This window comes from Microcaecilia unicolor, unplaced genomic scaffold, assembly GCF_901765095.1.
Source record: "Microcaecilia unicolor unplaced genomic scaffold, aMicUni1.1, whole genome shotgun sequence".
Classification (NCBI taxonomy): Eukaryota; Metazoa; Chordata; class Amphibia; order Gymnophiona; family Siphonopidae; genus Microcaecilia; species Microcaecilia unicolor.
This window is the reverse complement of record NW_021963132.1, coordinates 1-15,518: the sequence shown is the minus strand read 5'-3', so window position 1 is coordinate 15,518 and position 15,518 is coordinate 1. Positions and strand designations below refer to the sequence as shown.

General features: G+C 44.7%; 1 protein-coding gene across 1 annotated transcript in view; it reads right to left on the bottom strand.

The window, feature by feature from the left end:
- LOC115458985 (equilibrative nucleoside transporter 1-like) overlaps positions 1-15,515 on the bottom strand; it is a gene marked incomplete at its 5' end in the record, with an annotated part of 99,986 nt that extends 84,471 nt beyond the window's left edge. The window contains one exon of the mRNA XM_030188842.1: positions 15,432-15,515. Coding sequence (XP_030044702.1) covers positions 15,432-15,515 — 84 coding nt within the window. The remainder of the gene's footprint in view (positions 1-15,431) is intronic.
- Between the last annotated feature and the right edge of the window lie 3 nt (positions 15,516-15,518).

Below are 15,518 nucleotides of genomic sequence, written 5' to 3'. Positions count from 1 at the left end.
TTTCTCAGTAGCAGGGTCCTGTCGAGTGGAACAAACTTGACAAACACAGAAGCAAGCAGGAAAACACAGCGGAGGTGACACCGAAGATGATGGAAAAGCAAAATGTCCAACAGACTCAGGTAGTTCGCGTCAGAGGTTTTATTCAAAGCATGCAATGGACTCAACCAGCATCGTGTTTCGGCCACAAAGACCTCTCTCAGGAGTCCCTGTAGTGTGGAAGTGTTTAACTCCTCAGTGCTCTATAACGTCTGAAAACAAATACACCTAAACACAGATGTATGTACACAGGAGCGCTCACTTCCAAAATCACAACAAATGCACAGCAAAACCATTTTGGAAGTGAGCGCTCCTGTGTTGATACATCTGTGTTTAGGTGTACAGTGATACCTCGGTTTTCGTTGATAATCCGTTCGAAAACAATCGGCGAAATCCGAGGCAATTATTTCCATATGAATATAAAAGACTAATGTAAAGAATAAATGAACATTTAACTGAAAAACGCAAAATAAACACATTACACCAAATACTGTATACACAGTAATCACTTGCATGTAACTGTAGTATTAGCACTCGCTAACGAAATCCGAGACAAAATTTTCATGGAAAAAATAGACGAAAATCGAAACAGACGATAACCGAAGTCAACGAAAACCGAGGTATTACTATATTTGTTTTCAGACGTTATAGAGCAAACTTGGTAACATAGTAGATGACGGCAGAAAAAGACCTGCACGGTCCATCCAGTCTGCCCAACAAGATAAACTCATATGTGCTACTTTCTGTGTATACCTTACCTTGATTTGTATCTGTCTTTTTCAGGGCACAGACTGTAGAAGTCTGCCCAGCACTAGCCCTGCCTCCCAACCACTAGCCCCGCCTCCCACCACCGGCTCTGGCACAGACCGTATAAGTCTGCCCAGCAGGTCGACCTTAGAGATGGCCGGCCTCGGTTTTCGCCTATAATGGAAACCGAGGACGGCCATCTCAAAAACGGCCAAATCCAAGCCCTTTGGTCATGGGAGGAGCCAGCATTCCTAGTGCACTGGTCCCTCTCACATGCCAGGACACCAACTGGGCACCCTAGGGGACACTGCAATGGACTTCACAAATTGCTCCCAGGTGCATAGCTCCCTTACCTTGGGTGCTGAAGCCCCCAAAACCCACTACCCACAACTGTACAACACTACCATAGCCCTTAAAGGGTGAAGGGGGGGCACCTAGATGTGGGCTTCAGGTGGGTTTTGGAGGGCTCACATTTACCACCACAAGTGTAACAGATAGAGGGGGGATGGGCCTGGGTCCGCCTGCCTGAAGTGCACTACACCCACTAAAAACTGCTCCAGGGACCTGCATACTGCTGTCAGGGAGCTGGGTATGACATTTCAGACTGGCAAAGAGGCTGGGAAAAAATGTTTTTTAATTAGTTTTTTGGGTGGGAGGGGGTTGGCAACCACTGGGGGAGTAAGGGGAGGTGATCCCCGATTCCCTCCGGTGGTCATCTGGTAAGTTCGGGCACATTTTCGAGGACTGGTCGTGAACAAAAAGGGACCAAGTAAAGTCGGCCAAATGCTCATCAGGGACGCCCTTCTTTTTTCCATTATCGGCCAAGGACAGCCATCTGTTAACCACGCCCCTGCTCCGCCTTCGGTACACTGCCAACATGCCCCCTTGAATTTGGCCGTCCCTGCGATAGAAAGCAGTTGAGGCTGGCCAAAATTGGCTTTCGATTATGCCGATTTGGCCGCCCATCTCCCGATTTGTGTCAGAAGATGGGCGCCCTTCTCTTTCGAAAATGAGCTGGCTGGTTGTCTATTATAGTTGATTACACTGTTATGTTGAGGTTTTTTTTAAATGTTTTATGATTAAGGTATTACTATTAAGGTATTACTATGATAAAACATTTGCATCCTGGTATCAGTAAGCATTGAATGCAATGTACCCCAATTGATTTAGTTAATTGTACTAGTACGTATCGGACGTGTGGCCCTCCTATGCTCAGAAATCCTCCCAACACTTTTCGTTGTGTCCCTAGCTGAAAAAAAAAAAACTTTGATAGAATTTCCCAACAAGTAGAAAAGAACATTTTAAACTGGCAGAAGAATGCTGCCCAGCTTTGCCAAGTTCTATATGGGCAATTTCCAGGAGAAATATGCTTCCCCACCCACTTTTTAATGACCATTTGTTGATATGGATATGATCTACAGATAATATTTCTATTTGGAAGGAAGTCGATCTCTTGGAATTTCAACAATAGCTAACGACGCTGATACCAATCAGCCACTTCCAGCACATTATTGCCAAAGGAAGTATCTCTTTTTAGATATGAGAAGTTGAGTTGATTGCTACTAGTCATAGGAAGCCAAAAGGCATAAATTAATTTCTCAGCTATGAAAGATCTCATACTTCCTCCCTGAAAAATAATTTTCCAGGGAGCCAATTTTCTCTCTTTTTTTTTTTTTTAGGCAATTTGTTTATACAGCAATAAATCATTCAGATGAGAAATTAAAAAAAAAACACCTGTTAGTCTCAATCACATAGAGTCATAGTTCTCAAGTTTCGATAGAAAGCTCCTAGCCACAGCAAGATCCAAGATGGCCGCAAGCTGTTAGGTTGCTGCGACTCACGCTCCTAAAAAAAAAAATGCCGAAACGAAGAGGGAGATTAGCGGGTAGGGCTTCCCCGCTAACTCCCTCATTACGTGGTCCGATGGATCGATATTTGAGATCGCAGGGAGTTTACCGAGACGGCGGTTCGCTTCCAGAGGTGCGCGCCGGCGAAACGGAGACTTCGGCGCTCTCTGGTTTTGAAGTGACCCTTAGCCCCGCCGAACGCACTCCTCCTCCCCAGCCGATTGGCGCCAGCTCTTTCCTCTTGGATTCGACGGGGTCCACTCCCGTAGAGGTTAGGGGCCCAGAAGAACGCCGAATCGAAGCCTCCCTTACTACAGAGGCGGGACTGGAGAACAGTTTGCCCGTGGAAACGCCGCAAACTGAGGGGAGAGAAGCAGAGGGGCAGAGTGAGGACCGAGACCAGCCTGTAAGGTTTGAACTACCTAAAGAATTTATGACTAGACCAAAAGATGTGACATTAGAAGCTTTGTGGGATTTGGTTTCCAATCTAGGACAAGTTTTCCTTAAGCAGATAAATGATCTTCAGCCTAAAGTTAAATCTCTGGAAAGTAATTTAGGGGTACAAGAGGAACAGATTAAAGACCTGAACAGGAAATTTGCTAATTTGGATCAGAGAATTATGAAGCTTGAAACGCTACAACCTACTATGGTGAAAGATTTGACGAGTCTTAGAGATAAAATGGAAACCTTTGATAATTACACTAAAAATCATAACCTAAGATTTATCAACTTTCCTAGACTTCAAAATGTTACTCCTATGGATATGCTGAAACGCTACATGCGTGAAAATTTACTAATTTCCGAACAGAATTTGCCACCAATGATTATGGTTTATTATATTCCTGGGAAAGGAACCTCTCAACCCGAAGCTCCGATTAATGTCTCTCTCTTGCTTGAGACTTCTGATACCGAACTAGCAACTGCGGCTACATTGGTGGCTACAGTTGCATTATTACCAGACAAAGAATTGGATCTTTCGTTTGTTTTTCCGAAATAGAGATAAACCCTTTTTGGGTTTAAAAGTTTTACTTTTTCCTGATGTCTCTAAGGAGACTCGACGACGAAGGAAACAATTCCTGCTCCTTAGGCCTGAAGTTCTGCACTTGGGGGGTACCTTTTTTTTAAGATACCCCTGCAAGTGTATAATAAGGCTTAAGGAGAAAAAATATGTATTTACAGAGCCGTCTCATGTATCTTCACTCATAACCTCAGTGAAAACGGATAAGCGTTAATTATAAATGTTTGCTCTACTTAACAGTATTTGTATAATTTCCTTTTTTTGATAAACCTTTAGATAATTTGTCTCCAGCATTTTCCTGAAATCTTGGATCATATGTATGGACTTGAGTATAGTTTTCCTGTTATTGTGAAGCTCTAGCTTCACTTTTTTTTCCTGTTTGTATTATTATTCTTTTTTTTTACATATTTTGTAAATTACTAGATACTTTTCCTGAACAAGCGGATTGTCTTGTAAAATATTGGAAAAGGTTAATAAATATAAAAAAAAAAAAAAAAAAAAGAAAGCTCCTAGCCAAAGAATATAATCTTAGGGAAAACTGAGCAAATATAACATTCTAAGAAATATGGTCAAATGCCTTGTCTTGTATTTGCTTACATTAAGTTTGCATTACAAAACGTACGAGGAGAGACTTGCTGACCTGAACATGTATACCCTGGAGGAAAGGAGAAACAGGGGTGACATGATAGAGACGTTCAAATATTTGAAAGGTATTAATCCGCAAACGAACCTTTTCCGGATGACGGGAAGGCGGTAGAACTAGAGGACATGAATTGAGGTTGAAGGGGGGAAGACTCAGGACTAATGTCAGGAAGTATTTTTTCACGGAGAGGGTGGTGGATATGTGGAATGCCCTCCCGCGGGAGGTGGTGGAGATGAAAACGGTAATGGAATTCAAACATGCGTGGGATAAACACAAAGGAATCCTGTTTAGAAGGAATGGTTCCGTGGAATCTTAGCGGAGATTGGGTGGCGACGCCGGTAATTGGAAACAAAACGGGAGCTGGGCAGACTTCTACGGTCTACGCCCTGATCGTGACTGAATAGATAAGGATGGGCTGGAGTGTAAATTTTAAGGGGCTTCGGTGTTAGCTTCAGAACTTAGTACAAGAATAGTGCTGGGCAGACTTCTACGGTCTGTGCTCTGAGAAGGGCAAGGACAAATCAAACTCAGGTATAAAGTATCACATACCATGTAAAATCAGTTTATCTTGTTGAGCAGACTGGATGGACCATAAGGTCTTTATCTGCCGTCATTTACTATGTTACTCTTTGAGGTTCTACATGGAATGTTGCTACTAATTGGGATTCCAGAATCTTGTAACTCTTTAGGATTCCAGAATCTTCAGAACTTTTAGTAGAACAGTAGTGCTGGGCAGACTTCTACGGTCTGTGCCCTGAGAATGGCAAGGACAAACAAAATCAAACTCGGGTATACATATAAAGTATCACATACCATGTAAATGAGTTTATCTTGTTGGGCACACTGGATGGACCGTACAGGTCTTTATCTGTCATCATTTACTATATTACTATATGTTATTATCCAGCTTATTTACGAAGGAGATCGCCGGCCATCTTCCGACACAAATCGGGAGATGGCCGGCGATCCCCTGAACCCGGCCAAATCGGTATAATTGAAGGCTGATTTTGGCCGGCGCCAACTGCTTTCCGACGCAGAGCCGGCCAAACTTCAAGGGGGCGTGTTGGTAGGGTAGCGAAGGCGGGATGGGGCGGGACGGGAGCGTGGTACGAGATGGCTGGCTTCGCCCGATAATGGAAAAAAGAAAGCCGGCCTTGACGAGCATTTCGCCGGCTTCACTTGGTCCCTTCTTTTTCAGGACCAAGCTTCAAAAAGATGCCCCAATTGACCAAATGACCACCGGAGGGAATCGGGGATCACCTCCCCTTACTCCCCCAGTGGTCACTAACCCCCTCTCACCCAAAAAAAAAAAAGATATATATATTTTTTGTCAGCCTTTATGCCAGCCTGAAATGTCATCCCCAGCTCCCTGACAGCAGTATGCAGGTCCATGAAGCCCTCCAACCCCCCCCCCCTCAAAACCCACTGTACCCATGTGTAGGTGCCCCCCTTCACCCATAAGGGCTATGGTAATGGTGTAGAGTTGTGGGGAGTGGGTTTTGGGGAGGCTCAGCACCCAAGGTAAGGGAGGTATGCACCTGGGAGCAATTTTTCAAGTCCAGTGCAGTGCCCCCTAGGGTGCCCGGCTGGTGTCCTGGCTTGTCAGGGGGACCAGTGCACTACAAATGCAGGCCCCTCCCATGACCAAATGCCTTGGATTTGGCTGGGTTTGAGATGACCGGCATCGGTTTCCATTATCGGCGAAAACCAATGCCGGCCATCTCAAACCTGGCCATCTCTGACATTTGGCCGGCCCGAACTGTATTATCAAAATGAAAGATGACCGCCCATCTTTTTCGATAATACAGTTCGGGACTGCTGTTTGCGGCGCCGATTATGCCCCTCTATGTTACTCTTTGGGGTTCTATATGGAATGTTGCTACTAATTGGGATTCCGGAATCTTGTAACCCCCGCCAGCCGAGGTCGTCTTCTTCCTTCGTCCTGTTTCTGAGTCTGACGTCCTGCACGTTGTACGTGCAGGAGGTCAGACTCACAGAAACAGAACGAAGCCTTGCGCCGGAAGAAGAGGACCTCGGCTGGCAGGGGTTGTACGTGCAGGACGTCAGACTCACAGAAACAGGACGAAGCCTTGCGCCGGAAGAGGAGGACCTTGCTGGCTGATCTCCAAGGCTTCGTTCTGTTTCTGTGAGTCTGAAATCCTGAACGTACGAAGGAAGAAGAGGACCTCAGCTGGCGTACAATGTGCAGGACATCAGACTCAGAAACAGAACGAAGGAAGAAGACGACCTCGGCTGGCGGGGGTTGGGGGTCCCCCGCCAGCAAAGGTAGGCGATGGTGATGGCGGGTTGGCGGCGGGAGGGGGGGTCGAGAGGGTCGTCAGCAGGGGGGTCAAGGCCAAATCTACAGGGGCCCAGGCCCCTGTGGCCCCACATAGCTATGCCACTGACGAGCCTATAACATGGCTTAGTAAACAGGGCTCAGAGTGTTTCGCTTTGTTCTGCTGGAGGTGATATGCCAACGCTGCTTCTACTACAATCACTCAGTCTTCCATTTTGATTGATGCTCCTTGCTGTTGGATCAGTCTTTTCTTCCCTTAGCCCTTGGACCGTCATCTATGTTCTATTTTTTTTTCCCTTTTAACATTTTTTGTTTTACTTTTCACATTCTCTTTTTTTTTTAGCATTTTTTCTTTAATATTTCTTTTTTTTTCTTTCGGGTTGGTTGGGTTTTAATTTTGGAGTGACGTGACATCACTATTGACATATGACGCACTATGGGCCACTTTTACTGCCACCCGGAAAAAGGAAATTCCGGACAGTGGACAGAAATAGCCGTACGGTAAGTGAAACTCTTGCCACACAGCCATTTCCTGGGGAAGCCCCTGCCGCCCACCTATTTAGGAGCAGGAAGCGCTCCTGTGTTAGCTTGGCGGTAACCAGGCAGTGTATGGCGCTGTCCAAGCCCCCAGCTCAAAAAAAACAATTGAAAAAAATCTGACGCACTGGAAATGGTGTGCATTGGGGGCAGGCACAACCAGGAGATTGGAGTGCGGCAATGTGGCGGTACGGATTCTGCCGCTTTGGGGGCCTTTTGTGTCGGTTGGCCCTGTTGCATCAATGTAGGTGGGGGCAATCAGTCCAAGCGACAGAAAAAACCCTGCACTGGTTTGTCAAATAAGTTCAAACTGTTAAAAGTTGTGGAAATTATCCCACAGATCTCAGCAGTCACTCGTTTCACACTGGGTCACTGCCCAGAGGCTCACAACAATCGTCACTGGTTTTCCAACTTTTTTATAATTTTTTAAGAAGTAAAAGCTACTTAGCTTTATTAGCAGATTTAATCAAGCATAAACAGACCCACACCGACATGGTCTTTGTTTTGGGAACATGCTTCAGGGTCTGGTCCTCAAACACCTCAGCTCATAGTTATTCATCAGCTGATTTTCAAAACTGTTAGTGCTGCAGGTACAGTGTACTTATACTTTAAGGGAACTCTCTAGAGTATATGTAAGAACTCTTGGGTGAATAAGACCAAAAAAGACTATAATGCCTCTGTATCACTCCATGGTGTGTCCACACCTTGAGTATTGTGTTCAGTTCTGGTCGCTGTATCTCAAAAAAGATACAGCGGAATTAGAAAAGGTTCAAAGAAGAGCAACCAAAATGATAAGGGGGATGGAACTCCTCTCGTATGAGGAAAGGCTAAAGAGGTTAGGGCTCTTCAGCTTGAAAACGAGATGGATGAGGGGAGATGTCTACAAAATCCTGAGAGGTGTTGAACGAGTAGAAGTAAATCGATTTTTTACTCGTTCCAAAAGTACAAAGACTAGGGGACACTCGAGGAAGTTACATGGAAATACTTTTAAAACAAATAGAAGGAAATATTTTTTCGCTCAACGAATAGTTAAGCTCTGGAACTCTTCACCGGAGGATGTGGTAACAACGGTTAGCGTATCTGGGTTTAAAAAAGGTTTGGACAAATTCCTGGAGGAAAAATCCATAGTCTGCTATTGAGGCAGACATGGGAAGCAACTGCTTGCCCTGGGATTTGTAGTATGGAATGTTGCTACTCTGAGATTCTGCATGGAATCTTGTCACTCTTTAGGATTCCGGGATCTTGCTATTCTTTGGGGTTCTACATGGAATGTTGCTGTTCTTTGGGGTTCTACATGGAATGTTGCCACAATTTGGGTTTCTGTCAGGTGCTTGTGACTTGGCTTGGCCAGGATACTGGGCTAGATGGACCACTGGTCTGACCCAGTAGGGCTACTCTTATGTTCTTCTTATCTACTTGCAGATATTGTTCCACAGTGTCTTTGGCACTTTATTTGCTGGAGCCATGTGTGTTATTCCCGGTAGGTTGTTAAGCATTAAAAAGAGAGGGTTGTGATCCGTGGATTATTTAGTCTATATTTTTTGAAGCGTTTCCTTTATCAGCACCATAGCATCGTCAGTATATGCTCGTGATAATCCCTGGCTGACCATTATTTCCAGAGTCTACATGTTATTATCACTGTTCTTTTTTTATCGTTTCAGTTTTATCTAAACCCGTGTTGATGACAATATTCTCTGTTGGATTAGCTCTTTTCAATCGGCAGGTTCGTTTTCACCTCAACTTCATCCTATACCCTCTCATTCCAGGGTCTTCCTTCATTTGAAAAAGGCTCACCTCCTGTACATTAACGCCACTGAGGTATTTAAATGTCTTTATCGTATTCCCTCTCTTCCAGTGTTGAGGAGGTTCATGAGCTGTTGTTTTATTACCGAGACTGCTGACTAATTTTGTAGCTGCCCTCTGGACCGACTCCATCCTGATTATATCTTTCCATAATTGTGGTCTCCAGAATTGCACACAGTATATTCTAAATGGGGCCTCACCAGAGACTTGTACAAGGGCACTATCATCTCTTTATTCCTGCTGGTCATCCATCTCCTTATGCACCCCAGCATCCTTCTGGCTTTGAGTATCACCTTTTCTACCTGTTTGGCCGCCTTAAGGTCATCAGATACAATCACCCCCCCAAGTAATGTTTGCTCAGTAAAGAGATTGTTTTGATTTAACCAATTTGCATAGTTTTTAGGCAGGGCAGAGCCCTGGACAGCTCACGGTGTTATCAGAGCAGTCTTCCTTAAGTTTCTCCTCCTGCTCCCTGATCCATCTCACTAACTTGCACTCCCTGCAGTGCCATGTTTTTTGTTTTTTTTTTGCAAATGACTGCTTTACCTTATAATTTTGCCTCTGATTACCACTTTCAGTATTTCACATTTTAGTAATGGACTGCATTCCTCTGTGGGTGATGGAGTCCAATTTCTTTCACGGCCTCTGTGACCTTGCTAACAAATTCAGCCTTTTGAGGCATACAACAAAGACCAACAAATACGAACTCCTATACACACATCCAGAAGTGACTTTACAATATTTGCGTGCTAAACAACCATCATGTTTTTCATTAGTATGTTACTCAAGATCCTTTGTTATTACTAAATGTATATTTTCTCATATATTTCCACTATTCATGATGTATTGTAAGCCACATTGAGCCTGCAAAGAGGTGGGAAAATGTGGGATACAAGTGCAACAAATAAATAAATAAATACAAATTTAAACCTCCACCGAGCCCTGTCCTTCTCAGAATTAGAGGTTAGTGATCAGTGAAATGAGATGGTAGCCAGATATGAACATGAAATGTCAGCTGTATGTCTTGTGTTCAGATGAGCAGAGCGTATTGTCTCTCCTGCTGGGCTTCCACTCCCTCCGCACAGCTGTCAAACATCCCAAGTGACCTATGTATTTCACAGGGGAATGGGCTCTATGAGGGGCACAGTGAAATGCATCCATGCCATCATTCAAACAGACGTTCTTTTTCCACCCTCTACCAAAAAGGTGGCATCGTCAACTATGGCCCAGATCTTTGACCACCTGCTCTCTTCCGAGGGAACCTCCTGACGTTTCCAATGTGAAGCAAGAACAACTGGAGCTGTCAACAGAAGACAGTTAGAAAGATTCCCCCCCCCCCCTTCTCAATGTCTCATTGCAGTGTTCTTCAATGCAAGGCCCAGGGGCCAGTGGTGGCCCCTGGAGAACTCTGGGGCAGCCCCCATTGTCTTTCTGTTTTCTACTACTCTCTGCTTCTCTACCCAAGTTCAGGACAGAAAGAGGAAAATGATGGGGGGGGGGGGGGGGGGGGGGGGGGGAGGGAAGAGCCCAGCTTGAAGGACAAAACATTTCTCAATAGACAGAGAGATTGCATTTGGAAATGCCAACTTCCTTGAGGAGAGGGTGGTGGATGCTTGGAATGCCCTCCCGCGGGAGGTGGTGGAGATGAAAACGGTAACGGAATTCAAACATGCGTGGGATATGCATAAAGGAATCCTGTGCAGAAGGAATGGATCCTCAGGAGCTTAGCCGAAATTGGGTGGCGGAGCCGGTGGGGGGAAGAGGGGTTGGTGGTTGGGAGGCGAGGATAGTGGAGGGCAGACTTATACGGTCTGTGCCAGAGCCGGTGATGGGAGGCGGGACTGGTGGTTGGGAGGCGGAAAATACTGCTGGGCAGACTTGTACGGTCTGTGCCCTGAAAAAGGCAGGTACAAATCAAGGTAAGGTATACACATATGAGTTTATCTTGTTGGGCAGACTGGATGGACCATGCAGGTCTTTTTCTGCCGTCATTTACTATGTTAATATGTTACCTTTCCAATGAAAAGTTTTATTATTATTTATTGCATTTGTACCCCACATTTTCCCACCTATTTGCAGGCTCAATGTGGCTTACAGAGTGTTGTTATGACATAGTCATGACAGGATCTTACGAGGCAAGATGGCGGCCGAGTAAGTCGCAAGTGAAGCAGCTCCAGCTCTGTATTCTGAATTACCTTGTAATCGAGTTCCTCATGCCTAAAAGAAGAGGTAGACCACGCACCTGCCCGTCGGTGCAGTCTATACCCTCTGCTGGAACTTTAGACCGCTTCATGGTGCCGAGTGTGATTTCGGGAGCGTTGTCTTCGCAGCCGCTGAGTATGGAAGGGGGCCTCCCATACCCGTGGCTTGAAGCTGAAACATCATGGAGCCCCGAGGAGCGTAATCCTCCCCCGATGCCGGCGGAAATCCCAGAAGCAACCCAGGAGACTCGGGACGCGCGATCGTCAATGGGGTCTCCTGGCACGGGCGCTGCTACAGGACTACAGACGCCGATGGCTCCCGCGATTGTATCGGTGGGAGATCAGGGGGAGAGTGCCTTCGGATAAAATCTGGCGATAGGAGGGAGTCAACTACCGAAGAACCCAGCTGAATTTGGCTTACCAAGTAAGTCTTTATTACCCCAAAAACCGAAGGAGATAACTTTAGAATCAATTTGGGAAGCTCTAGTTTGTCTAGAAGCTTCTTTTGGTTTGTAACTCACATTTGTTAATCAGCAGATTGAATCCTTGTCTGGAAAATTACCTTCTTTAGATCAAAAGATGGAAACTTTGAGTAAAGACAATGAAACTAACTCTAAAGCGATACAAAGCTGCCAACAGTTGCAAATCAATTTGATCAAGGAAAATTTGTATTTACAAAATAAGGTTGAAATGCTTGAAAATTATCAACGTTCAAACACGCTTAGACTGTTAAACTTTCCAAAGCAGCCGTTCATACCACCTCTTATTACCTTTAAAAAATACCTTACAGAAATACTGAAAGTACCTGAACAGTCATATCCTCCTATTTCAAAGATATTCTACATAACACCTTTCCTGAAAAGAGATCTTGAACAACGAGAAAGAGTAATACCCCAGTAGAGTCTGGAGACATAAATCTGACACAAATGATAGAGGATGATACGGCAGGCCTTACAGCAGCAACACTCAAAGTTACATTTATTCTGCAGCCCGACAGAGATTGGATACTAAAGCAATATTTCCTACATAGAGCACAGGATTTCCTTGGTTGTAAAATAAGAATGTACCCAGATGTCTCAAAGGCAACGCAGAAAAAAAGACAAGAATTTCTTAAACTTCACCCCAAAGCATTGCAATTGGGAGCGTTGTTTTGGCTAAACGTTCCATGCAAATGTGTTATAAAATTAAATTCTGTTAAATACAGTGGTGGAAATAAGTATTTGATCCCTTGCTGATTTTGTAAGTTTGCCCACTGACAAAGACATGAGCAGCCCATAATTGAAGGGTAGGTTATTGGTAACAGTGAGAGATAGCACATCACAAATTAAATCCGGAAAATCACATTGTGGAAAGTATATGAATTTATTTGCATTCTGCAGAGGGAAATAAGTATTTGATCCCCCACCAACCAGTAAGAGATCTGGCCCCTACAGACCAGGTAGATGCTCCAAATCAACTCGTTACCTGCATGACAGACAGCTGTCGGCAATGGTCACCTGTATGAAAGACACCTGTCCACAGACTCAGTGAATCAGTCAGACTCTAACCTCTACAAAATGGCCAAGAGCAAGGAGCTGTCTAAGGATGTCAGGGACAAGATCATACACCTGCACAAGGCTGGAATGGGCTACAAAACCATCAGTAAGACGCTGGGCGAGAAGGAGACAACTGTTGGTGCCATAGTAAGAAAATGGAAGAAGTACAAAATGACTGTCAATCGACAAAGATCTGGGGCTCCACGCAAAATCTCACCTCGTGGGGTATCCTTGATCATGAGGAAGATTAGAAATCAGCCTACAACTACAAGGGGGGAACTTGTCAATGATCTCAAGGCAGCTGGGACCACTGTCACCACGAAAACCATTGGTAACACATTACGACATAACGGATTGCAATCCTGCAGTGCCCGCAAGGTCCCCCTGCTCCGGAAGGCACATGTGACGGCCCGTCTGAAGTTTGCCAGTGAACACCTGGATGATGCCGAGAGTGATTGGGAGAAGGTGCTGTGGTCAGATGAGACAAAAATTGAGCTCTTTGGCATGAACTCAACTCGCCGTGTTTGGAGGAAGAGAAATGCTGCCTATGACCCAAAGAACACCGTCCCCACTGTCAAGCATGGAGGTGGAAATGTTATGTTTTGGGTGTGTTTCTCTGCTAAGGGCACAGGACTACTTCACCGCATCAATGGGAGAATGGATGGGGCCATGTACCGTACAATTCTGAGTGACAACCTCCTTCCCTCCGCCAGGGCCTTAAAAATGGGTCGTGGCTGGGTCTTCCAGCACGACAATGACCCAAAACATACAGCCAAGGCAACAAAGGAGTGGCTCAGGAAGAAGCACATTAGGGTCATGGAGTGGCCTAGCCAGTCACCAGACCTTAATCCCATTGAAAACTTATGGAGGGAGCTGAAGCTGCGAGTTGCCAAGCGACAGCCCAGAACTCTTAATGATTTAGAGATGATCTGCAAAGAGGAGTGGACCAAAATTCCTCCTGACATGTGTGCAAACCTCATCATCAACTACAGAAGACGTCTGACCGCTGTGCTTGCCAACAAGGGTTTTGCCACCAAGTATTAGGTCTTGTTTGCCAGAGGGATTAAATACTTATTTCCCTCTGCAGAATGCAAATAAATTCATATACTTTCCACAATGTGATTTTCCGGATTTAATTTGTGATGTGCTATCTCTCACTGTTACCAATAACCTACCCTTCAATTATGGGCTGCTCATGTCTTTGTCAGTGGGCACACTTACAAAATCAGCAAGGGATCAAATACTTATTTCCACCACTGTATATATTTTTTGATTCTAAACAACTGACCTCTTTTTTGGAATCTAAGCTAGCTGGCTCATCCGTCTCGCTACCAAGACTGTGATAACTTCTACGCCGTAAAAGTTTAACACTTGGCTCGTCTGCTTTGCCACCTTTTTCCTTAGCAAATATTAAGATAATTTCCTGTGGTATAGTTTTGTATTGCCTCCATATTGTGGACTAAAGATGAGCAATAGATCATGATGTGATTGAATTTAGATTGTTCTCTGTATTTCCTGTATATAGTTATGACTAATAGTCATCTTTACTGATCTCAAGATTGTACTTGATTTAAACTGTAAAAGTGATAAATAAATAAAAAAAAAATAAAATAAAATAAAATAAAAATGACAGGATCTTAGATACAATCGGTAATAAGCAGAGGTTGGATGAGGAATTAGAGAAGACGGTGTTAGATAGGGTAGTGTAAGAGGTGTATTTTGATATCTGGGTGGGTTGTTGTGGTGATTTTGTGTCGTTAAGGGTTCTCTCTGTAGGCTTTGTTGAAGAGATGCGTCTTCAAAGATTTGCGAAAGTTATTTAGATCATCCCTGGTTTTCAGGGCTGTGGGTAGTGCGTTCCATAGCTGTGTACTCCTGTACGAGAAGGTAGTGGTGTATGCATGCTGGTGGGGATGGATGTCATTGACACACACCTGGTCAGCAATGTTGCAGCCCCACATGGAAAGCTCTTTAACTTTTTTCCCTACCCAAAATCTGGCCCCATTGCCACCTACTTTTTAGGCTCCTAAATTTGAGAGTTTTAGTGAAATTTTGAGTATAAATGTATGCACTCGGCCCTAGTAAATTTTCAAAGAAGCTTAATTTATAAGAATAATTCCCAAAGCTACGATCATGAATTCTTTAAATATCAGGCTCTAAATAATTTAACTAGCACAAAGCCATAACACACCCGAATTAACACAATGTAATGAGGGGTCCTTTTGCTAAGATGAGCTGAAAAAATGGGCTGCGCTAGTGCAGGCGCGTGTTCTGGCCGCGTGCACATCCATTTTTTGGTCTGAGACCTTACCGCCACCCATTGACTTAGCGGTAAGGTCTCACGCGGTAACCGTGCGGTAATTGTCTATGAACATAGAATGACCATTACCGCCTGGTTTCCGCTGCGTGCAGGAAACGAAATTACCGTCCGGGTCATGCGGTAGCCGGGCGGTAACTCCAAACTGACGCATGTAGGACGTAAACACCTACGCGGCTTAGTAAAAGGGCCCCTGAGTTTCCAAACGCACAGCACTCAATATGCGACTAACCCAGTCAACAGAGTTACCATTTTTAAACTCGTTCTTGCTCAAAACTCTCCATGGAATGTTTTTGAAAGATTCCAAGCTGGCAACCTTGGGCATTGCATATTACCAAGGGAAAACTGTAGCCCTCAATCACCCTGCTTTCCCCCTCAGGAGAGTCAGGGATTCCCTGTGAGGAATAACGTGAGCATTCAGGTCTCCATGGGAGTAAAGATCACTCACCAGTTTTGGGAGAGCGATATAAGCCACTATAGCCAGAAGAATGACAACACAGGCAGTAATGAAGTAACCAAAGGCACTCTCTTCCAA